This window comes from Bombus fervidus, chromosome 5 (genome assembly GCF_041682495.2).
Source record: "Bombus fervidus isolate BK054 chromosome 5, iyBomFerv1, whole genome shotgun sequence".
NCBI lineage: Eukaryota > Metazoa > Arthropoda > Insecta > Hymenoptera > Apidae > Bombus > Bombus fervidus.
Window position 1 is genome coordinate 16878942 of NC_091521.1, and position 25882 is coordinate 16904823.

General features: G+C 37.7%; 1 protein-coding gene across 5 annotated transcripts in view; it reads left to right on the plus strand.

Moving 5' to 3' along the window:
* Rh50 (Rhesus blood group-associated glycoprotein Rh50) overlaps nucleotides 1–25882 on the plus strand; it is a 43689-nt gene continuing 17807 nt past the window's right edge. For 2 of the 5 annotated variants that reach the window (XM_072003052.1, XM_072003054.1), the window contains exons 1-3: nucleotides 12624–12650; nucleotides 12995–13133; nucleotides 14573–14632. In XM_072003052.1, the coding sequence (XP_071859153.1) occupies nucleotides 12639–12650; nucleotides 12995–13133; nucleotides 14573–14632 (211 nt within the window). In that variant the 5' untranslated portion in view covers nucleotides 12624–12638. Of the gene's footprint in view, nucleotides 465–5537; nucleotides 5636–10252; nucleotides 10499–12623; nucleotides 12651–12994; nucleotides 13134–14572; nucleotides 14633–19814; nucleotides 20106–25882 lie in introns of those variants that run through there. The other 3 variants (XM_072003053.1, XM_072003055.1, XM_072003056.1) reach the window with 3 other exon arrangements.

Sequence of the window (25882 nt, forward strand, 5' to 3'; positions counted from 1 at the left end):
TATACACGATCGCCCATCGATTCGTGTTCCAACGCAAATCGATCGCGTGTCATCCGTCGGCATTGAACGACTGTTTGCTCCGAGTACGTGCTTGTCCGTCTTCGAGAGAACAACCCAACGATTTCGTGCGATACCATCGATCTTGGCGAAAGTTTCTCCGGAAAAAGTACACCTTGATTTACCCGAATTTTTCAACTTATTCTCCCTCATAAATCTATTTTATCGTTCGCTTCTCTCATCTTTCTGACTTCTCCTTCGTTGTTTTAATTTTAATTCGGCAAAATTTAGCAATTCTAATTGTTCGTAATTGTAATTCGTGAAATTGGCCGAGGCATCGATTCGCGAGTGGCAAACGAAGGACCGGTTTTAGCGTGAATTTAGAGCGAACGAGAAGTAGCCGATATGACGGCATAAATTACTACGGAGTGGCTCACTTCCATCCAAGGCTTTTCTACGGAGACACGGTAAGCACGCTGGGAAATGTGTTCCCGTAAGTAGCTCATAAATATAATAAATATCTCCGTGTTCGATTACCGGGCCAACGATGTCGCGAATTTATGGATCTACATCGATCAACTCCGGTGAATTGCCTGTTTTCCGCTTCATAGAGACAGAGCAAGGGAGAAATTCTATCATCTATAAGCTCTACGGTTACAATCCATGAAGCAATTCTATGGATCTTAAAACTCACTAGTGGGAAACCTGGGAAATTTTCTATGGACGGTGACGTTTCTCACGCGGAACTAATATTATTCCGGTATCGACGACTCCACAGAAACCTATTCTATATCAGTTCTTCGAGTTCTCAACGAGAACTCTAGAAAATTCTATAGACGTTGAAATTCCACCTTGGTGGGAAAAATACTTGAAGATCGTACCAATAAAATTCCAATATTTGTAATCCTTAAATCTTGAATGAGATTTCCCTCGCTCGATCAACTAGAAGTTTCGTTAAACTGTAAATTACGAGATCTCGAAATTCGTTGCTCGTCGACTATCCGTTGAAGATTCTGCTAAATATCTATCGTAAATAGAATTAAATCTCTATATTTCGTAATAAATATTGATATTTTATAATAATAACGTAAAAGAAAAAACAAAATAGTAAGTACTATGAAATTTACAAGAATTATATTGTTACTCGATATATTACATCGTCGTGATTTGCTTAACTCGAAATTCCTTAAGTTCGTTATTTACACGGTAAATCGTTATGCCAAATTTCTATTGCAAGTATAATTAAATCTTTATATTTCGTAATAAATATTGATATTTTATAATAATGACGTAAAAGAAAAAACAAGATAGTAAGTACTATAAAATTTACAAGAATTACACTTTTACTCGATATATTACATCGTCGCGATTTGCTTAACACGAAATTCCTTAAGTTCGTTATTGACACGCTAAATCGTTATGCCAAATTTCTATTGCAAGTAGAATTAAATCTTTATATTTCGTAATAATGACGTAAAAGAAGGTCGTATTGAAGAAAATACAAGATAGTAAGATGAAATTTACAAGAATTACATTTTTACTCGATATATTACATCGTCGCGATTTGCTTAACACGAAATTCCTTAAGTTCGTTATTTACACGCTAAATCGTTATGCTAAATTTCTATTGCAAGTAGAATTAAATCTTTATATTTCGTAATAATGGCGTAAAAGAAGATCGTATTGAAGAAAATACAAGATAGTAAGATGAAATTTACAAGAATTACACTTTTACTCGATATATTACATCGTCGTGATTTGCTTAACTCGAAATTCCTTAGGTTCGTTATTGACACGCTAAATCGTTATGCTAAATTTCTATTGCAAGTAGAATTAAACCTTTATATTTCGTAATAAATATTGATATTTTATAATAATGACGTAATAGAAAAAACAAAATAGTAAGTACTGTGAAATTTACAAGAATTATACTTTTACTCGATATATTACATCGTCGTGATTTGCTTAATTCGAAATTCCTTAAGTTCGTTATTGACACGCTAAATCGTTATGCCAAATTTCTATTGCAAGTAGAATTAAATCTTTATATTTCGTAATAATGACGTAAAAGAAGATCGTATTGAAGAAAATACAAGATAGTAAGATGAAATTTACAAGAATTATATTGTTACTCGATATATTACATCGTCGTGATTTGCTTAATTCGAAATTCCTTAAGTTCGTTATTTGCACGCTAAATCGTTAAAAGTTCCAATAAATCTCCGCTCTAGTCGGAGTTGAATTAATCTCTTATTATTAATGACGTGTCGGTCATCAGAATTACACCGTTACATTATGTATCGCATGGTTCTGGTTTGTCTAACTTGAAATCCACCTAAATCGTAAATGTACCTCCACATAACAGGAGATCTTTAACCCCATTACTCGTGGACCAGACTGTGCACGCATCGAGCGCTACGGAGATTAAGTGAAACCAGACTCTCGAAAGCATCAACACGCAGAACGTCGGCTGTAAATTACAGCGAGTTATACAGGAGGGAGCTAAAGCCGCGGTAATTGGTCCGCATTTACAGATTCGATTTAATTTATCTCAGCTGCGCATATCGATCTCCCCTGCTCAATTAACGATACAAGTATAATACCTCGAAACTAACCGTATCGAAATCGCAATCATCGACTGCAAACCAGACGTTTCCACGTCGTAACGATCTTCACCTCCTAAATGAATCGTAACTCTGTTAGCGACGTTGTAACGTTGTTTTCGATATCGCGCGTTATTTTGAATAACCGTCGCGTTCAAAATTTTCACGCTCATAAAATTTCAGAAGATTTCGTAGAATTATCGTTTAGCGAGTTAACGTTTGCGAATTGACTCGAGGAATATTTGATATTTCGTTGGACATACCGTAAAAATTTCACGAAATTTTGTGCGCCGATGGATAACGAAGGACACGAAGTACTTGATGTCGGAATTTCTGAAATTCAGAAACGTTAGATTCGACGTGTAGTTGATGATAAATATGTAAAAAGCCATCGTCGCGCTAGTATCTTGCAACGATATTCTTTCGCCTCGAGAATTTCTCCGTCTCGCAGCAAGAAACCTTTTCACTCGCAATCATTCTTGGAAGGATTTCTCGCAACACGCGCAATGCAACTCCATTCTTCTCGGCCACTTGTTAAGAGCGTCTAAAAGGGCCCTTTTATAATTCACCTATTCCCAATGGCACTGCAGTTAGAAAAGCATTCTGCGTCGCTAAGAATTTCATTAATTTCCTTCCCCCTTTTTTTTTCTTTTCCAACCAAACGTTCTTTTACGCTGGAGAAATCGAGCTTCCATTTCGTTTCTCTTGGAAACGAAACGATGTAACTTCTTCAGAAACGGAAATTTATCAAGGCAACGGAGGAAGATAATTATTTGCTGCTTTTTTTCTTTAAGAAAATCAACAACGCAACGAGATACAAAGCGAAGAATTATTGTACAGAAATAATTACAACTATCAGCGAGGTAAACTGACGCGTCAATACAGAGAATGTAAACAACATTTTCAACAAATATTTGAACAAAAATTTTGGAAAATTTGATCCTACTAGAAACAAAAATATGTGCTTACACGTACCACCTGCGCCTGTTTAAACAGTGCTTATAATTTTTATCTTGGAATTTTTCTTCCATCTGCAATTTCCGATTCGGTAAATATATATATATCGCGTGACTAATCTTGTATAGCGTGTATAACCATTGAAATTATCTTAACGAACAACATATTGTGTTATAAATAAAATTGTATAAAAAAACTCGTGATTCCACGAAATTCCACTTGAGAGGATTAATATTACGAGTAAAATTGTATAGCACTACGTTCGAAATATTTAAAAGCACCGTGTATTTGAACGAATACTTTGAAATCTTTTCATCAACTTCATTTAAAACTACAAAAATTATTTAAACCGCACGGTATTCTTTTTCGTATGAAGAAACTCGTATTACGTGTAATAATTCTTTCTTATATTTTCAACTATTTACGACGTGCCTTCAGCGTATCTAGTTACAAAAGAAACACCCTGTATAGAATGAGATTGAAGAACACGATTACGATAGAGACATCTGGCACGGAGGAAACAAAATGAAAAATATCGAGTAACGGCGTTCACCTTTTTCATTTCGAGGCTCGTTGACAAACGTCGAAAACACTCTCCCGTTGAATCGCTGCATTTGAAGTCGCGGTTCGAATATAATTAGCCACGAACGATTCGCGGATGAAAGACCGATGGAGTCGACCGATGGCGACCGCTCGATTGCCTCGATTCAATCTCACTTCCGGTAAATCGTGCCACGACTGCGGATCCGTGGAGAGAATTTAAAAAAAAAACCTGCTGGAATTCGCGAGAAAGAGATGGACCGCGAAAAAATGTCATTTGACAATTTTTGACAGCGACTTTTTCCTGTGTTTGTTATAACGCGAGAAATTTGAGAAGGATTAAAAAGATAATTTAAAAAATCGCATCACGAACGATACATTGGAACGTTACAATCTGAAGAAGTCGTTGGAATGTTAGAATATTGAAAAATCCTCCAAGTATGAAAATTTTGGAAAGATTGGAAAATTGCTCGCGATGAAGGGAAATGGAAATACGACGCTAATAAGGTGCGTTCGGGCCAAAGGAAGATAATTCTGCTGTGAAAACCACGTATTATTTCAAGAAATCAACTTACGTAAAGAATAATAAACATAATAAACGAAATTACATGAATTCGCATGCAAAATAAATCTCCTGACATTACTGTAATAAAACACAATAAATATAAGTGTACAAGGTTACAGATAAAAAAAGAAAAATTCTGAAAAAAGGTTGAATAAGGAAGATTCAAAGGACGTTAAATATTTCGTTTCGAAAGTTTCACGATCTCCTGTTTACAGGGATGAAAATTGCACTAACGATCCGAAGGAAACGCGAGCTTCGCAGGAAAGAAAAAGAGAAGAAATAACATGGCGCAAAGGAAATCGTTAGGTGAAAGAGCGATTAGCCAATTAATTTATCATTGAACGATCGGTCGTCGAACACGAGTTCAAAAATCCCCAAAAACGTACAAACTCGACTGCATTCATAGCTTCGACATCCGCTTCCTCGGTCAAGAAAGAAATCTTCCTCTTGAGCGAAAAATCTTCTCGTCCTGAACTTGCATCTCGACTTCGTCCATGTTATTTCCACCATGTCCATCGTCTCGTCGTCTCGTTGACCTTCCCTCGCCGTTACGTGCGTAACACAGCGAACCAACCACTCGTCTTGCGCGTCATTAGCGTCCAGAGGACTGGACACAATAAATCCTCATTCTTAGTCGGCCTACTTTCAATTAGTAAGGCTAATTGTCGGCGATGATACAGTCGCCCGAGTGGTTTCGCGTTTCAACTTGAGAAATTCAACGCGACGTCGTGGGATCCTTGCTGCCCGCCTATTTCTGGAGAACTAAACATGGTCATCCACGCAGAATTATGTAAAAGGACCAATTATCGCTAATTCACGCAGTTTATATAAACCTGTTGTACGTTCTTGTCGGATTATTGTCGTGTTTTGTGCTGTGTGCGGAAATCGTGTTTTCCTTTTGTTTTGTTTTCTTTTCTTTTCTTTTTTGTATCCAGGGAAGATCAGCGGAGATTCCTTGACGAGGCTACTCGAGGTTCGAGATTAGTAGACTGCGGGTGTTCATGCGTTTATGGGAAATTTGATTGTGTAAAAACGTGGAGAGTGTAAAGAATGAAAGGGCAAATAAGAATATTATAAAGTTTTTCCCTTAGAGCGTGAAATTTCTATTTAAATTCTATTTCTTTAACTGCGTCCGTCAATGTAAATATGCAGAAAATCTATGCCCGCAATCTATCGATTACATTGAACAACGTGGATTTGACGGTTTGGTCGAAAGGGTAGAAACAAAATGGATAACGAAAGAACCGATCAGTAGTTTGGATGTTTGCTAGAAGAAGTTTATTTGATTAAACGTAGAGAACGATTGACCGGATAAGTTAATGACCGAATAAGGGCAGATTACTGTGTATTTTGTTCTCAGTCTGTTGCGTATCGTAGATTTTTCAAGGTAAATTTCAGGCTGAATTTTTTCCCTCTAAATTGAGATTTATTTTGTCGTTAGTTACATTAATGAGAAGGTATTTGGAACAAGGTAGCTATACGAAACGCTCCATAAAAGGAAATTAAGCGTTGTAAACGTTTTTCTGACAGACAAGGAACGGGATTAAAATGCAATTTCTTTCGTAGCTTTCTGTATTCTATTTCTGCAATGAAATTTTCCACTCTTTAGGATCATGCTTTACGGCAACTGTAAAGTGTATCACAGCCTATCGTAGTATCATAGCGTCTGTCATAATATGTTACACCGTTTCAAATAAGTCTTCAAATATCTTACCAAATGATTTAGTTTCCTTGAAAATATTTAATAAATACTTGGTTCTGCATATTTTCTAGCAGATCTCATCGTAAAAATTCCTTACCAGCGAAGATAAAGCAAACTGATTTAGATAAATAAAAGTAATCAACGACGTAATACGCGAAAGTGACGAGAAGAAGAAGGGGATGACGATAAATCGAATGATTTAAACGAGTCCGTGTGGTCGTTCGATGAAAAGGAAATTCGATTTCTTCGCTGTGCGGTCAAGGAAATATCTTGTGTGAGCCGAGAGGTTCGTAGAGAAGCAAATTGATTTTCGTGTACCTTACCCAACCCTTGCGAAGACGTGGAACGGTCCTGGTTCGCGAAAAAGTGGGGCGAAAAAATGAAGAAAGAAGGACGGCGGATGCTAGTTACTCGAGCTCATCGTTATTCTAAAAAAGCATCCGCGAGCTCTAAGATAAATCGCATAATTTATGAAAGCAGCTTCCGTATAATCCTCTGCAGTGTCTGCAGCCGTGATTTGCTTCTGTTTCCATCGGAAACCCATTCCACTGGCAGAGTTTTCCACGTGGAAATAATTGTGCCGCTCACAAATCAAGCCCTGCCCTCCTTTCGCCATAAAGGAACGACGATTGAGACAAAGGGATTGGCTTGTTTCTTCCACGTGTTAGCAGCTATTCGCTATGCAAAACGAGGAACACAGGTAATTTTGTGTTTCTTCGGTGTTGGTTCCTTCGATACTAATTTTCGTATCGAATATCCTTGAAGTACCTGCCGCAATATATTTAAAGAACTCGGAAGAACAATTAATTTGAGAAATTTGTAAATGAGATCATTAACGATGGAACTAACAGAGTAGTCAGAATAATCGAATGATTTCGAAGAGAAAAGAATTTTTCATGATCCGAATGATTTTTTTCTAGAGTATACGGATAATAGTTTGTTTTCCTCTTTTCCATCGTATATCTCATCGTGTCATTTGATACAAATTTTTTATTTCAGTCGTTAATAGAATTCGAATGTTAATAGAGAATTGTTTTTAGCGCTGATTGGGATAAAGGGATTGGCTTGGTTCTCCGACATTCTGCCATTCGTTTGTTATGCGAATCGACAAAGGAAATTTCTTTTTCCATCGATACTAGTTCCTGCAACGCTAATTTCGATACTGCATATCTTTGAAATATTAACGCGTTTAACGAACTTAGGGAAAGAATAAATAATAAGTATGTTCGATTTGAGAAATTCGTGAATCTCCAGTCTCGATATTTCGGCTGTTAGAGTGGTCAGAATTACGAGTTTATAATTGTTCATAGAAAATTTGTAAATTTACAACGATTAATTTCCACGGATTTCCCTATCCGTGTCGATTTTTTAGTTTCCATCGTTATAATTGTAAAGTGGTTTGATATTTTTAACATCTGCGCAACAGTAGAATATTTCTGGAAGAATACACAGATAGAATAACATTTTTTCATGCTTTCTAGGCGTGGAATTTTTTGTAGTATGTCGTAAAAAAATATAAAAGATAGGAAAAAATAATTTTTAGAAAAAGGGGGACAATTTAATCAAGAGTTGGCGAGTTCCTCTATTCTATTCGACATACAGCAACGTAATACCTGTTTTTGTCGGGTATTGATTTTTATGCGATTTAAAAAGAAAGGAACAACAGAAGAGAGAAAGCAAAATGGTAATAGCAAGAGAAAAAGGAATGTTTTGGGTAAAGGTTTGAGTTACGAGTTCCATATTTTTCCGGCGGGCCGGAATCACGCAAGTTTTTCAGCCTCTCCAGTCGATTTTCCATTGAATTCGAGAGCTTCCTCGCATACAGATATCGATATTTTTCTTTTCTCTCTATTTATTTTTTTGTTTGTTTTTTCCGCATTGTACGAACGATCGAAGGAGGACAGTATCTAACGTTTCGCTTCTGAGCGCCATTAAAATCTTCTATACAGTAAAAGCATTTAAATAATGAGAATTCAGAAGATAGAAGTTCTTATTATACTTTTAATAAAAATAGGTCGCAATATCTTCTTTTGTCCGTGTTTTAACCCATTAGCGGTTCAGCAATAAAATAATACAGAGAAATTGATTAAACGTGATATTATCGAAGGAACAACGAGCGACGAAGCTCCAAGCGTTTGACGATTAAAACATTTTTTAAACAAGAAAATTAAAGAATCGGGCAGTTGGAAGAATAGTTAAAATTAATTGATCGATTAGAATGGCATCGATTAAAAATTATTTCTACAAAATTATAATTATTATCGTTCAGTCCATTCACCGTTGCGTTACAAAAATTAAATAGACCAGACATGCTATACATGTTTTTAACTATAAAATATTCTATCGCGACGAATTAAATCGTCGCGTTGTTTTCAAAAAATTACAAAGAAATCTATCATCTCGTTTCGTTATTCCGTATGAAGTTGTTCACATAGGATCGTTCAGTCACGATTTCATTTCTAATACATTCGATTGCTATTTCGTTTGACGCTCGCGTGACACTTTTTGCATCGTCGACGAGAAACCGCCTCTCGAATCGTCGACGAACAATCGAACGTTAGTTTGCGGTTACGAGTTAATCGCGTAATAACAATAGCCGATTGACTTTCCGTTTTATTGATTGTTCGCTCGCCGAACGAAAACAATATCGTGCGATTTAAAACAGGGAAACGTGAAAAAGGTTGGCAGGAAAAGAATAAAATAAATTAAAATTCAAGAATCTTTGCAGAAAGAATTTAATAGCAAGTTTTACGATACTCAAGCATTTTTGAAATATGAAATTTCCCACTTTTCCAAAGTATTTGAATCCGCGCGAACACTCGCAGTTCAATTCCAACTAAGATTTAATTCGATCAAATTTCAGTCTTACGCGACTTAAAGGAGAATTAAGACTAATTTCACTACTCATTGCGCGTTAATTAATCACTGGAACTGCAAGTACGCGGCACGAGCAACGCGTTCGAGAAATCGTTTGCCGGTCAAACGTCCCACGATGAAATATTAGGCGTGAACGTTCTCAACGATCATTTCCCACTTCCTTTCTGAACTGTACGAGAAATCGATTAACACCAGGCAAGACTGGATAATAACGTTTCTATCGAACGGATCGCCTCCGTTGAAAAACGCTATACGTTAGCTTCGCGACACTGTTCGCGCGTCAAACGTGTCGGCATTAAGGGAATGGCGTATATCCGTTGGGGAGATTTAGACGACGAGGTCAATCAGGATCAATCGTGATGTAATTGGATCGTCCATCGTAGAAACGGATAAACAATATCGGGAACAAGCCGATATATCGGCCGAGAATCGTTGATTTCACGACAGATACTTTTGTCCCTCTGTGTGTGATTCTTCTACAAACCGCTTGGTATATCGCCAAACTGTCGTTCGTGTGTTTATTGGGAAATAGGTTTTGATGGGTTACCGATAGCAAACCAATGTATTTTTAGGTTGTTACAGTAATAAGCGTCGTTTCGGGACAAATGGTATCGATAGAGGTGTAATTTGTTTTAAAGTAAATAGTTTTATTCGAGGAAAAAATCTTAATTGGAACTTCTTTTTGCGATTGTGTTAGATCGTATTGTTTCGTAATAAATATCATTTCCAAATAAAGAATCGATAGATACTTATCTTAATTTTTATTTCTTCTTTTCTAAATTTAAAACTTGATAAAATTGACAATAGCATTGTATTATAGAATATTAAGTATTATAAGATTATCGTGATATAAAATATAAACTTTAAATAATGTAACGCAAAACTGCGAAATCTATCCTTTCTCCAAACCGTTCAGAGAATTCACAACCTCGAAAGACAAGAATTTATTCGAACGACCAAAGAGTCCTTTTAAACGCGCGCGCCTAACTATCATCGTTACGTCGTTTATAGTCATCGTTGCATCGATCTTCGCCCCGGCACAGTCATTCGTCAACGTCGTTCGAATTAAGATAGCCTGGTCGGGGAACACGATCTGCTCCATTTAGACGAACAGTTCTTGGCGAAACGAAATTGTGAAACAATAAAATATCTGTCGCGTCAGGCGAGAACTATGAGTTGATCGACGGCCAGTGAGTGAAGGGTGAAACGAGCTTTTTACAACCGGCCGCAAGTTACAAAGCTATCTAAATCAAAATGGTAAAAATATTGCCTGAACGATGTCGCCGCGAACGACGGTGCCATCGTGAAATTTGAATACGAATTGCTTCGGTGCATGATCGCAGCTTTGGATCGATTTGTTCTTCGTTAATCAGTCTTTTTCCAAGCATGTGCACAACGTGATATTACGTGTAAAGTTACGTGATAAAAGTGGAAATTTTCTTCGTGGAAAACCTTTCTTCTTAAGAGAATTTAAATTAAGAAATTATCTTCATCGCGAGATACCCAGAAGAACAAGTAATTCAAGGATCGAGTTAACTCGTCCTCTTTGGTTAACAGATTATTCGTCAAGCGATTTCGAAATCGAAAAGTCGACGAATTTTCGTTTACAATTTCCTCCATACAGAGCAAGATACGAGTATTGGAGTCGGAGAATAAAATAAACAACGAAATAACTTCGAAAAATAGAACAATTGTACGATAAAATATCATATAGCCATCATAGAGCTGTACTCGTTTCCTGGTTCCCGTTATTTCTTCTCGCTAAACTTAAAATATTAGGTTGTCGGAAAAGTGTCTTTCTTTTACAGACACGTCTTTTACAACGATGCATCTTTATACAAACGTGAAACCTAATCTGTCGAACGTTGCGATCCTTATTTTGATAGAACAAAATGGATCATAGGTAATTCGATAAAATAATCTAAAACAGAAAATATTGCATCCATTATTTCCTTATAAAACGGAAGAAACTTTTCGGACAACCTAATACAAATCATTTCCTCGTTCTTCCATTATCGTATCAAAGATTAATAGTATAATCTCATAATACGCACCGAGTTTGATTATTCCGTGCAAAGCTCAGGATCGAATCCTAAAACCTAGAAACTTGATCGACTCGAATAGCTGTATCTTACCTCGGAGAGGCGGAAAACCTGAAGCAGAACGAAATCCTCGATGAAATAACGTCTGCGTGTACGTATCGGGTTCGTTAATTTCATTCTTGCTGGTTGCGCGTTTCCCGCTTGCAATTATCGGCGGAAAATCAGCATCGAAATATAAAACGATGAAAACGGATGGAGAGTGACAGAAGTGGGAGCGACGCGACTGAAATTTCAGCTTTAACATTATATGATATCATTAAACCGAGTAACATCTACCTGAATCGCTCACGTGCACGCAATTTGCCTTACAAATATTATCTCTGTAAACGATTAACGAATTATCGAGTTTTCCATCGTACCGCGCTTGCGATTTTTCTGCTTAAACCTCCGAATAATTGCAAGCATTATTTCCTCGTTTTCATCCTAGACGACGAACATTTTATATTTATAACGCCGACTATGTACAATCTCACGAACCGTTGTATATTTCCTGACGATTTTTAAGAACAGATTATCAGAAAATTTCGATCTGTTATTGAGTGTACAGCTGCGATACGTGTAACAGTTTGAGATTGTCGAGGATATAACATTTGCTTATTGGAATTTCTGTTTATATCTATATTTGCTAATTAATTTGGTCGTAATATAATAGTGTAAATATGTTTATGGGATGTATTTGCTGTCTTGTATCGCAACTTCGCTATTAGATTATAATTGATACGCAGAATGTGTAGATTGCAATATTGAATTATCGAATGATTCGTATTGATAAAACGGATTGATAAAAGATAGAGAATGACGTTTGTTTGAAGTAGAACTTTGTTGGAAAGATCGATTTTAAAAACGTTTAGTACGAAACTAAATATTTTCACGAACAGATAGTTAGAAATGTACTTGCAGTCGCATAGCAACGTCTCTGCCATCGTATTAGATATGATCGTAATAATTAGTCATTAATCATAATATTATTCGTGAATTATGTCCGGAACTTTCCTGCAAACCTTCGCAATTATACTACTCTTGCATTCTCTCTCTCTCTCTCTCTCTCTCATTTAATTACCTTCATATAATCCCTCTACTATTTGCCACATCTATAATACCGTGTGACTTATACGAAATGATTTCTCTACTCGAAGAAATGTAACGAACGCTTCGTAACAATAAACGCAGAACACTATTTTACGCAGCAGCACGACCTACACCACTCGCATTCCTAGTTCTACATGTGATAACGGGACTTACGACAAATTTGAAGATACAGGAACATACTCGAACGCAACGTAATAAACGAACAAATGAAAAATATGGTATACAAAGTTATATAAAATATCTAAAGTGAAATAAATAAATAAAAGGTTTTAATGGAATCAAGTTTCCTGTATCGAAGTTACATAGATATTCGCGGTCTGATAATAATAGCGAATATTGCTTGTTCCACGTAGCTAAACGATCTACGGTAAATAACATTGATCGCTTCAACTATGACACATTTATTCATAAACAAAGTTCAGATTTAAAAAATGCTTAGACACGTACCCGGCCAATAACGTTCAGCTTACAATTTGACTTCTTAAGACGTGGCGCCGGTTATTAAAGCTAATGTTAATAAACATTTATCCAGTTTCCGCTAAATCTTTGCTTCTTTCATTAGGGAATGTTCTCCGTGCGTGAAAAGCAACAAGTATGCCAGCTGTTCTTCGTCCAAGTCGTCCTAATCGTCCTAATGGGCGCGTTGATGACGTACGGACCCGAGGCGGACGCTAATTCGCTAAAAAATCACGGACAGACAGGTCTGTATGAGTTCCATAAGAGAGTGCATACGAGCAACGAGTTATACTCGACGATGTAACTTATCACAGCGGCCAGTATGCCGTTATTATCGTTGAATATGTATCTCGTGACGTCGCGTCGAAAAATATACACGGTCATTGTACATTAATTTTGGGAAATTTTCATCCCTGTTTCTCTTTACGATCCAATGATTACGACGCGAATAAATCTTGTGCAACAGCGAGAATACGTAAATAAATGCGAATAACCTGGTTTTTCTAGCACATGACGTCCGTAAATGTTAATGGAATTGATAGTACAGATGGAATTTGAATAATTTTGTTTGCTTCTTTACGAAGCTTTTTTCCCGTAATGATCGAAACGTCGATTAAACGCAAAGAAATCGATAAAAGTTGGCGAGGTTAAATAACGTAGAAAATTTTGTAAAACGTAAAAAGAGCTAACACGGAATATTCATTTTTAGTGATTTTATGGTATAACGTATTTTGTTGGCAAATTGATCGTGAAACTGCGGAACCATCGTATCGCAAAGGGTTACAATTACCACTTTTTATTATTTACATAGGCAAAAATTTGATACTTCCAGTCCAATGACTTTCCTTTGTAAGCGTTAAGTATAGAAGGTAATTAAATATAAACGGTAGTACACGTTTCCTTTATCAGACTAATTTTGTCTCGGTGAAGGAAGAAGGAAAGCATCCCAAGACGAAGGAACTGTCGCTTCTTCCTTCCTCCCTTACCATCAATCTACCATTATCTCTAGGCAAATTACAAGATACACCGGGTGAAATCAAACGAAGAAAGGAAAAGACAAGCGAACAAGATCCAGGAAGCAAACAATTACTCACCCTCGTCTCTGTTTCTCTTTACTTTTCTTTTTTTATTCCTTTACTCGGTCGCGAATAAAGTTGCACCGTGTCGTGTCGCGATAAATTGAGAAGGAAACGATCTTTGCGTCGTATTTTCCTTAAATATCGTTTCGTATATTTCCTATATAATTCTAAATGACTGGACGCATTTTCTTCTTCGGTCACAATCGCAAAAAATAAATAGATCGAATTTCCATAAATATCCCACAGTTGAACGACGAGTCGAAATACGAATGGAACTTGTACGTCGAATATCACACAGTTCGCGTTCCATCGTTCTAAATCAAAGTGTCACGAGAAATATACTGTTTTAAAGATCGTTAAAGTAACTTCTCTTGGAAGCATCGTTATCCTCTGGCAACGTTAACGTAGACCACCTTGAGCTACGTATCTTGAGCAACGTTCGAAGAGCATCGAAGGAGAAAAAGCGAAGAACGTTTCCGTCGTTCCCGACGAAGGGAAAGTAACGAGAAAAGAAAGATGTCCCCCGGCATGGATCCGGTGGATATTCATAAAATTTCCACACCGTCGTGGCGTGCATATAACTGAAGGAGTAATTAAACTTTCAGGCGACCACGGCCGGAAGCACGTCAAGAAACCGGATACGGACCCGTTGCGAGTTTATCCGAGTGAGTATCCGAACGAATTTACTTAATTCCATATTTATATTCGCCCCGTGAGAAACGAATCCCGGAGAGCTCTGTCTTTGCCTTAACGAGAACGAACCTCGGCCTCGACTTTGAAGTCTAGCTTGTAACAAGTTCGGGGTTTATGGCTCCTCCACCTGTATACGCTATACTTTGGCAAACGGGGAATATGCAGAGTGTTAGAATTATGTTACCGGCCCCGTAGCATAGGATCTTCTTTCATAAAAATGCTGATCTCGGTTTTATATGCAGCTTTTGTGTTCTTTGATTTATAACGCAGAAGTTCCTGATTAGTTTCTGTATAATTATTAAGAAATTATGAAGACTGAAAGGCAAGTACTATCCTGTTAAATCTGCTTTTCTACCAAGAACAAGGAAACGACATGATGTTTGAAATGGCTCTCGAGTTCTTTACGATTTTCGTTATTTACAAAATAATTATATACGATCGCAAATATCCACATACAATAGTTTAAATAAAAAAGGCACCAACGAGTATTGATCCGTAAACGAAAGTTCATAACGTAAGTTAAAAAGAGAAGGGGCAACCTTGAGCTTAAAAAAAATAAGGCTTTTCCTTTGTTGTTTGAAGTTGTTGAGATCTACTCCGTTTATACGTGAAATCTGAATTATCTAAACCGCATGAGAATAATTGATAACATATTTTTGTATAATAATTCTTCGCTTGAAACAATATTAACCCAAGTGATCGTTGCCTGCAAATCTAAAAATTCCGACTAACGCGTCGCAAAATTTCGACATCGATAGACCAAAATGGTCGTCTGCTTAATAATAAATCCATTCCGGTCATACTCTTTTGCGAGCTCTATTAATTTAATTCACTCTTTGACTCTGTCCGGTCGTTTATTCGAGGTCGGTCCGAATAATCCGTATGAATTCGTCCATTTACTTTGTCGCTTGGAGAATTTGAATAATGCCACGTTGATTTCATAGCTAATGTCCCCGTGAATAATTTTATCGAAGATATAAAACGCGATGAATTTTCGAGCGAGATCAGAACCAACCAATAAACAGAGACTTGGAAATCGAAATTTGGATTTTATTGAAATATTTTAATTAACGTCCAGATCGTGGAAATATTCTCCGTCTAAATATAAAGCTCCACGTATTTGTTTACTTCGTGATGATAATAAAAACGATGGCGTATAAAACAATTTATCGTGTGAATTTGTTTTTTATAGTTATGCGTAAAATAAGTAGTTTATTAATTGCAATTTGTCTTAAAATTTCCAATGTGTCTTCATTTAGAAAGAGCGCTGAGATTATAAAAACAATCAACTTGCGCTAAAAGATTTCACATAATAATTTCAACAAAGTTAACGAGAATCGTTTCACCGATGTCTCTATCAGTCTGGTTTGACAGATATAAGAAGAAAATATAAACGAAGACAACGTGTAAAACACGTTCTAACCGGAAATATTCGCAACATATGAAACTCGTGAAAATGGTAGCAGAGGCAACTCGCGCCGCGAAATAATAGAATTTGCGAGACTAGGATCGTAGTAGAGGCCGTTTAATTGGAGGCTGGGTACCAAAACGTAAGCACAGCCGGAAGTTAACAACCGCGCCGGCATTATCCGGCGAAGAACGACAGTGACTGGTGAGAACTTTCCAGGATCTGCTTTCACGCGCAGCGAAACGTATAAAACGCGAGTTTAGGTGTTCACCAGTGCCATTTAGTCTTATAATTAGATTTTTCTTTGCTCGTAAATAATAAATGTTATATTAATATTTTCGAATCTGTAGTAAGAAACAGTTACATACCGATAACTTTTACAAGATAGCGTGAAAAGTATTTTCTTTTAGAAAACACGTAATCAGCCACGATAGTCTTTGTGCGTTATATAACGAGGCTATTTCTATTGAAACCAAATTCTATTAGTTTAAAGAGTTGGTACATATCACGTCAAGAAAATCAACGAAGAATTACTCTGAAAACGGAAGAACAAGCTCAAAATGTAACATAATCTATAGCTCGAAAGTTGCGGATCGCGAACTTCTCTTTCGCAATTTTATAACTTTACGTTGAATAGGATGATTTGTAAACTTCCGATTTGTATAATTTATGAATTTCTGATAGAACTTTATTGCTAGTCGTTTAATTGCTAAACGAACGAAACCAATTTACTATCTATAGTTTTACTAATATGGTGGTTTCACCTTGAATAGTATAACCAACTGACTTTGTGAAAATTTTCTTCTGAAAAATTCGCTTTTATAATCGAACTGTATTATTCCTTAACTAACTACAGTTACTTGACTCGACTAACTTACTCGCAGAACTTTAATCTTTTCGATACGAGCGTCGGCAAAAGTCAACAATGCTCTACGCAGTCGCTCTCCTTAATCTCATTAATAATATTGCTTCAACTATACAAGAGAGGGCCCATTTACCAGCGTTTCAATTCTACCAATTGCTAGGAAAAACGTCGTCTCGCCAAACTGAAACCATAAATTACGAATATACCAAGATGTATCGAACGACACGTAAGCTCGCATATAAACTCACATATTGGGTTGTCCGAAAAGTTTCTTTCGTTTCATAAGGTGAAAATACATGAACAACAATTTCTGTTTTATATTGTTTTATCGAATTAGATGTGATGCATTTCGTTCTATTTCTATTATTATGTTCGTGCATAATTCGATAAACTAATATAAAACAAAAAACATTGCGCGTCTATTATTTCCATATAAAACGAAAGAATGCACCGCGAATGGAGCCAGGCAATCGCATATTAAACAAGATGTGCATTCGAGACTTTGTGGCGATCGAACTTCCATAAAAACAGAAAGAGCACGCGTTTCTTCCTCGTTGTTCCTTCGCGTCGACCGGAATCGAATTCATTGGAATGTTTAGTCGATAGGTGATACAAGTTCGCGACGCACCGAGACGAAAACGAAGAAAGAGGCCATAGGTTTCAACTTCCTCATTGCTTTACAAAATGCCACCGATTTTTATCAGGTTTATTCAAAAGACCGTGGTTCTTCTGCGAAGCTCGTATATGCACTGTGGCATACCAGAACCCCGTGGATGCGCTACGGATCGAGTATCGTAAGAGTTACCAGATAGAATTCCGATAAACAGTGAACAGAAGAGGTGGTCGGTTACCCAACGTCCTCCTTTGCAACGAGAATCGACGGTTAAGCGAATTCGACGTGCGTTAACGAAGGGGAAAAAGCTGGATACCATTTCAATAGGTTTGTTTCTCTTTATTTTTGCGCGAAATCGATACAGCTCGCGTGTCTTCGTTCCTTCCCCTTTTTGTCTTGTTGCTTCTTCTTTTCCTTTTTTTTTTTTTTTTCTTTTTAATTCTTCCACTATCGTACCGTATTTTATTACCAGGCAAAAGAATAAAAACTTGATTAATACGTTCGGAGATTTATTAAGTTAAAAACGTCCTAACTGGAAGGAAAGAGCTTTATCGTTGTGAAAGAAGTGACAGCTATCTATCCAAAGTTCAGCGTGATCTATCAAAGTAGCGTCTAAGCGTTACCGTCGTATTATTCGCCGTCTACTAAGAGATTCGTCTAAACCAAAGGACTCGCGAACGACGAAGAAAGGAAATTTTATCGAATCTGACCTTCCTCCCTTTCCAAAAGAGATTCGCGTCGTTCGAAGTGCTTAACGTTGAATCGAAACGCGTGATCCAAGTGACGAAGATCCATCGTGATTCTCACAGCCGGAGAATTAACCCTTTGCACTCCTATGTGACTCGACATCAGGTTTTATCTCAGGAACTCCTTTGTCCAGTCCCACTCGACATTTTTTCAGTCCCAACTTTTTTTGTGCAACGTGCGAAAGAAAATCAGGATTATATCCTGGGAATTGTTTCAACATATATCATACTGTAGTATCGTAAAAATAATTGTGATGTTAGAATTTAATCTTGAAGTTAACATTAATAACCTTTGGAAGACACAATGTTTGTGTTGAAATAATATTCAGCGATGTTTATCGAACAGAAACTACAGAATCTGATATATACAAGCGAGTGATATAATTAACAACGTATACAAGAATTGTTGATTGTTGGACAGTTACTCTCAGACTAGACTTAGGTAATGACCCATGATCCCTTAAATACTTTGAGCCCCACTCTCTATACAGTAACCAGTATGACCTGTGTAAGTGTCCTGTTCAAATGCCTGTGTGGGTGTCTGTGTATGGGTACTTTTATCCCTAAGCGTGAAATATCGTTGTAGTCCAACATGTGATTTATTTACAATGAATAGATTGTACAGATGTTGATTAAACAGAAGAACAATGGTTGTTTAACGTGAACTAATCACAATAACGTACTATAATTTAGACAACTAAATAGTTAATTTGCAACTCTCGTCACCACGGATCCAACGCTCTCTCTCTCTCTCTCACGTGGACCACACTCTCTCGACAACGCAACTCGCACTCTCTGACTTCTCGACTCACACTCTCTGGCTTCTTCACTGACCCTGACTGTCCTAGCATCATTTTGTCTTTCCTTAGGCCCACCACGCATTTACATAAACCACGTTACATAGGCCTTTTCTACGAAACTATTCAATTGAAGAACCGACGATGGGCCTGTCAGCACTCTCTCGCGACAATGTTTATGATTTACTCGATATCTCTTAGGCCTTTTGTTCACGATGCTACAATAGAGTTAAAGATTACAAAATACAAGAATAGTGTGAATAAACCTGGTATTTAAGTGAATTTGTTTCTTCCTTTATTTATTTAAATTGTCTTATTTTTTAGTTAAAGTAAATTTCAAATAAAACATTTAAAAGCGTTGGGAGCTGCTGCTAACGAAATTGAAATAAAATTCAGGGTGCAAAAGGTTAAAAATCCTGCTAGAAAAGATAACAGAACCTCGGGAATTCGATTCTTCTTGAAATCCGTCTAGAGAAAAGGAATGCAAAAATCCTTACTTATTCTACCGTCCGATACTAATCAAGCATCCTCGCAACCGATCAACCCCTCGAACCCTCTAAAAATCGAGAAGAAGTTCGATATAATTCCGTGGAAACGATAACTCCTAGGGGACGTTGAACGAACGAGCTGGAATCGTGGTTCGACTCATAGATTCGATTCATAGATTCGATTCATAGAAACGAGAAATGGTTAAACCGTGGCTGTGGCAGGTGACGAGGCTACGCGGAGAGGAAAAATCACCCCCTGGGTGCCAGAGAGTGCCGTGGTAATTTCGCGGCCAGCGTTGCCCGCGAAGAAAAGCTTTCTCACGAGGGTAAAGGGAAAAGCGGAGGAAAGGATGAAGTTGAAGTACAACCCAGCGCACGCTATCGTGCTCCTCTTTATCGAAGGCTTTATCCTATGCGGTTTTTTGGCTACGTTCGAATACGCCCCCGAGGCGGACGCCAGTAACAGGCAGAACAGCTACTCGCCTCATCTAAATGGAAAACCGAACTCTTTGCCAGTCACGTACACACGTAAGTCCTACGATCTCGGTCTCTCTCGATGGGGACCACCCACGGCTTTCTACCCTTATTCGTCTTTCTCTTTTGTATTTTTATTCCCTTTTCCTCCCTCTTTCTCATTTTTCTTCTTTTACCTGGTTCAACGTATTATAAGTGGAACGTTCGTAATAAAACACGATCTTTCTCTTATATTTCTGAATAATACTGGATTAGTTACACGGTGCTGTAAATACACGATCATCCGTGTAAACGTTGAAACGCCCACGGCCTTAATTAATCGTGAGATGAAAATTAAAGATACCAGAACTACTTTGGAAACTTCTGTTTCGCGAAAACTCGTCGAACCAGATATCCTTATCCGTCGTCTCGAATAATCAAAGAAAGCCGAAGCTCCTATCGTTTTCTTTGTGCCGTCTCTGTTCCCGTCCTTTAAATTTCAAATATTTAATCGTATTTCGCTTTCGTAAATATTTAGCCATTATACCTGTACAACGTAATTTTACATAAAAGATAAAAATCCACGAGGCACATCAAATATGTATTTATATCTTGAGAAACGAACAAATGCCAGACAGAATATTTGAACTAAAGACGGTTTCTTCTTCAAACGCGGTTTTCTTATTCCTGATTTTTGCCTTATTTCGAACCGCGGAATCTTCCCGAGCACGCTTCAACCACGAATTTCCACTCACTCTGCTGTATATACGTTTCCTTCTTCATTTTCTCGTTGCGATTTTTACCCCTCCAACGAGGAACTACGCGTTTTTCTTCGCTCTTCTTTCATCGTGCGGTTTCGTGAAAGATCACGAGCAACGAAAGACGGCGGGGGAATCGTAGCCAGTGAAAGATAACGAGAGGCAGGGAGACAGATACGCTTGCGTAATATTCCGTGGAACTCGTGTATATCCGTGGAAGGATGTAAAGAGTCGACGCCAGGGCTTAACTTTATCCATGGAGTCGGATAAAGTACGTATATTAACGTCGTATAGCTACACCAGAAACCTCTTTATAAGATATGGCCGGCACTGTGTTTCGCCAAATCGTCCTACGCCGTCGTTGAAAACGACCAACTCTCCGCGATTACGAAATCGTTGGTTTCTTCGCTGACGATAATCGTCATGATTTCGTATAGGCTTCTTTTCTTTTCTTTTCCTGTGTCGGCTGTTCGTCGAATTTTTTAGTTCCATTGTCTCTCTTTCGCTACACGTTCGTATCTTTTCTGCGTACGTTTTCAAAGATTCGAGATTTTGCGAATCAAACGCACGTGGAAATGCTAAATTCCTTGGTAAATTCAACGCTATCGAGATGCCTGCGATTCTGGCACGTTTGAAACAATTTCAAGCTTGCAGGATCCTGTCGAATTTAACTTTAGTCAAATATCGTCAATTTTTCGCACGAATCTTTGTAACTCTGACGAGCCTTAGAAAATTTGAAGCTACGGTAAACAGATAGAGTTTACAAACGACTGACGATTTTATTAAAATATTTACAACCTTTCTTCTGAATTCTGAGAGACGTAAAATAGCTGTTTTTTATGGATTCTAAGAGATTCAAAGTATGAAGACTGTGAAAATCGGATGTGTTTGTAAATGGTTGATGAAGGAAGTTCTATTGAAGCTGAGATCGCGTTTGATCGTTGAGATGGGAGTCCGTGAAAAAAGAATGGAAACGAGGATGCTTGTTTTTTATGATAGACGCCTTTAGGGAAATGAAAGGAGAAGCATCCAGTAGCATCCAGAGGTGGAAACGTGCCACTCCTTCAAAGCAAGCGTTTCATTGTTTATAAAGTCTGTTACTCAAACGTTCCGTTCCATTCGTCTTAGACTAGCGATTTCCTCAAACGCGTACATTTAAATATTCGTTAAAAACTCGCAACTTGAGCAAAAATTCTTACTACTTGGTGAAGGAAAATATTTTTTGTTGAAAATATTTCGAACGCTCGATCTACGAACGAATGATCGCGTAATTTAGTAGTCGTCGGTAAATATCCCAAAATTTTCTCTGCCCTTTTCAGGATCGTATTACGTAAAATAACAAACTGCTCTATTATTGTACGCTTTGCGACAAGCCACGTCCTTGTTGTTCAGAAAAATGTCCTTTCTTCCTAAAGTTTCTCGGGTTAAAGATGCGCGATCCAATGGAACAAAAGGCTTTGAAAAAGAGTACAAAAATACGGATATTGTAATCGAAGATTTTAATCTTAACACATTGACGTCGCCAGATGTGAATCCACGTCTTGAGTTTCTCGAGCGTCGCCGATGGCGCGCGTAGAAGGACATTCTTTTTATTTTTTCCAACGTTTCCACATTTTCCATTTACATATTTGCCCTGTAAAGATGTGCGGTTGGTGAGACTACGTGCACGCGGTGTAGCATACCGGCGTCAAAACGTTAACATTGCAAGGAACAGTATCAATTCTGCAACAATCCACCTATTAAAAATACCATTCGGTCCAAAAATTCCAGCATTAAACTATCTTTCGTCTTGCGTGGAGAAAAGTTCTGCAAAAGATCCCAATAGAAGTATAGGTCTAAAAGAACTGGATTCGAAGCGACGTATAAAGGTACATATTGCAAATCAATCTACTTTTAAACTCGCAAGGAACAGCAGCGAAATAATTTCTATCGCAACGTGTGCGTTAAAAATATCATTGTACAACGATTCCATCAAATACAGAATACGACTAGTTTAAGATATTCCTTGGGAAAGTCAGTGTACGATAACCATCGAGATAAATATGTAACACGGAAGTACAAAAATAGAAAAATCTAACAAGAGAGTTTGGTAACGACGAGATTCGGATATAACTGTGACTCGACAATTTGGTGTGGATTCGCGAATTCCAGCAAACGATAATAACATAGTTAAGGAGGTTATTACACGCGTAAACGTAACAGAGACGCCAGTGTCTGGGGAATTTCGAAGGCGGAATAACGCGGATGAGCACGTGGTCAACACTTTATCCGGTGGAATCTGAATTTCAAAGTGATACTTTGCGTAGATTACGTAACTGGGTCTGCGGGCAGCGGCATAATTGGCGGGCTAATCTCGTTGCTTCTCAAAGATTATAAATTTTCAGACGTCTACGGCCAGCCAGACGCGTGTTTTTCTCATGGAAATCGGTTTTACGCGCGCGCCACCAAATTTCCTTCTCATGGAAATCGTGACTGTTACGGAGAAACGCTTGGGAATGGTCTACGAATGATACGGAAATGTAGGCGTCCTATTGTCGTCTTCCGTTTGAATGCAACATCGAGAAACAACGCTCTCTCTCTCTCTCTCTTCGACGAAACGTGGCAGAAAATGCGGTAAAAGAAATTTCTTTACTTATTGATTCGTCAACGTTACTTTTATCGTATTCAGAAACGTCCGCTAAGAAAACGAAAGAATAATTGGAAAGAAAAGTTACTTGGTATTTTCTGTTTCTGAAAGTTCAGGTTCTGAAAGATACGAGATTAAAATTAATTTTTCACGAAGAAACGAAAGGTAATTCGAGGCTTGTTAAAAATCGATACGCATTTAGTAACGCGTGCCTTTGAATAATACGAGTAGCTAATAACGATCGGTAATTGAAATTCTGGCATTAATGTTTCATAAATGTTATTATCGATATTTCCAGCAGAATGATTTAAGTCTCTTTTTATAAATTCATTTGTAAGTTCACGTTTTTTATAGCGAGCTCTTAAACCAGCTTTATACCTCTATAAACCGGACCCGACAAAGGGTTCTTCCACCATAATTTCCTTCCAATAGGAACTCGTAACGAACAATTTCTTCCCCTTTCACCACTTTGTTATTCGTTCAACGTACAAAACAGCGTACAATGTAAAAAGAAAGAGCAACGGTGCTCAACAGGGTCGAATAAATTGCATTCTTTAAAATTGTACTATGTAATCGAGCGACGATTTTCCACTTTTCGTTTTCGCAACTCGCGATTTTTATTTATACTATTTTTACAACCTATAATAAATTTCTTTCATGCCGGACCAATGAAATATGCGATAAAAAATACCTCCTCTTCCGTGAAAAAGAAACGTTACAACAACATCTAGCGTAATTAGTAAATACCAATATTCTCACCGAGGACCCTCTTTACACGGTTACGTGTTTAAATTAAATTCCAAAAAATAAAACCATTAACGTATCTGGATATAAATGAGAAATATGTATGACGTTAACGATATCCACGGGTGAAATAAAGGGATCGTGCAAATGAAAACGACAAAACCAAATCTTTGTGGAAAAATGATGACAGATAAAAGCGTTCGTATCGTCATTTTATTGCGAGAATTCACGCGAAATGGCAGAGATCGATCAGCTCGAATTAACGATCGAAAACGATCGAAATTGCGAATTTTTAATACAACACGGGTTTCTCCATTGCAAATGGATGGATCGCGAATCGAGACGGTGTGGTAGAAATAGTGGTGGAAAATCGTTTCTCGCGCGAAAAAGATACGCAGCGACGCGAAACGTGTAAATTTTGCCATTCCGGGAGAAACTTTTGCGCAATCCATGCGAAGCTGGACCAAGTTTGACGCTATACGTACCTGTTTATATACAAGTTGCAGGCTTAAGTTTCGCCAACTTATACCAGCTGGATTATGCTACGCTGGAGAACACGCGTGAAAAGGTCGCAGGTTTTGAAAAAAATCGGAACGTTGGCTGAGAGTTCAGCGAAGTCTAACGGAACGTTTGAATGAGAAAATATGGTGTTACGCGACAGTTTCGCGAAACTTCGCGATTATTAAAGCGCAAAGCTTTCGGTGTAACCACCGCGGATAATATAAAATAATGAAAGTTAGCGAAAGAATGCTTGGATTAGCGAGAAAGTTATCAAATTAGCTAAAAGGGATATTCTGTTCTTTCTTTTCTATTCAGAAAATACAATTTATCGGTATCTTCCCTTTTTTTTATAGGCGGCACAGGCGTATTATAAGGCGAAACTAACGATAATGAGTCTTGTTCATTTTCAATACTTTCTTTCCATTTCGCGTATTTTTGTTTAAACGCGTGCTTGAAAAGAAGCCATGTTATTAAAAATTCTTATCTTATCATTTGCATATCTCGTCCAATTAAAATTTAACGTTATAAAAATGATCCTAAGAAAATTGCGATATTATCAAAGTGGGAGGAAAAATAATGGCGAAAAAAGGTGGAAATCAGGTAACTTTCGAACAAACAACTTTCGAGAGGGGAATTAGGTGATTTTAACTACTCATTCGGGGGAATAATCGAGTCACGTCGGCGTCGGGGCCAATTATCTTTGGTTTGAAAGTCGGCTAATGCGATTCCGCTGCAACTTTATCGTCGTCGATTCCGTTTCCCTCGCTGGCTTTTCAAAATTACCGTTTGATGGATGCGAACGAGCAAAAAGAGAGGCCACCGTCGAACCTTCCTTTTCTCGCCTCCTCCCCCTCTCTCTCTCTCTCTCTTTCTCTCTCTCTGTTTCTCATAAAAGTCACGACAGCGACAGCGATGCCTCAAGTGATAAATAGATTATCCGAACGTGACTCGAATAATTTGCACCGGAAACCAATGGTTGTCTGCGGTGTAAACGCGTAACCAAGTCTTATCCCCTTCGTTTTCCTTTTTTCCCCATTTTAGTCGAATTCGCGTTTTATATTTCGTCTGATACTTTTTCTTCTTTTTCGATGGCTCCGAATTGAATAAAAATATCGATGGTAATTCATCTCGCGTTTAAAGAACCGTGAGATCCAGGATTTTTATCAGAATGGCTTGTTTAGGGCGAGAAAGATTCGCGGGATTAACGAAAATGAGATATCTTC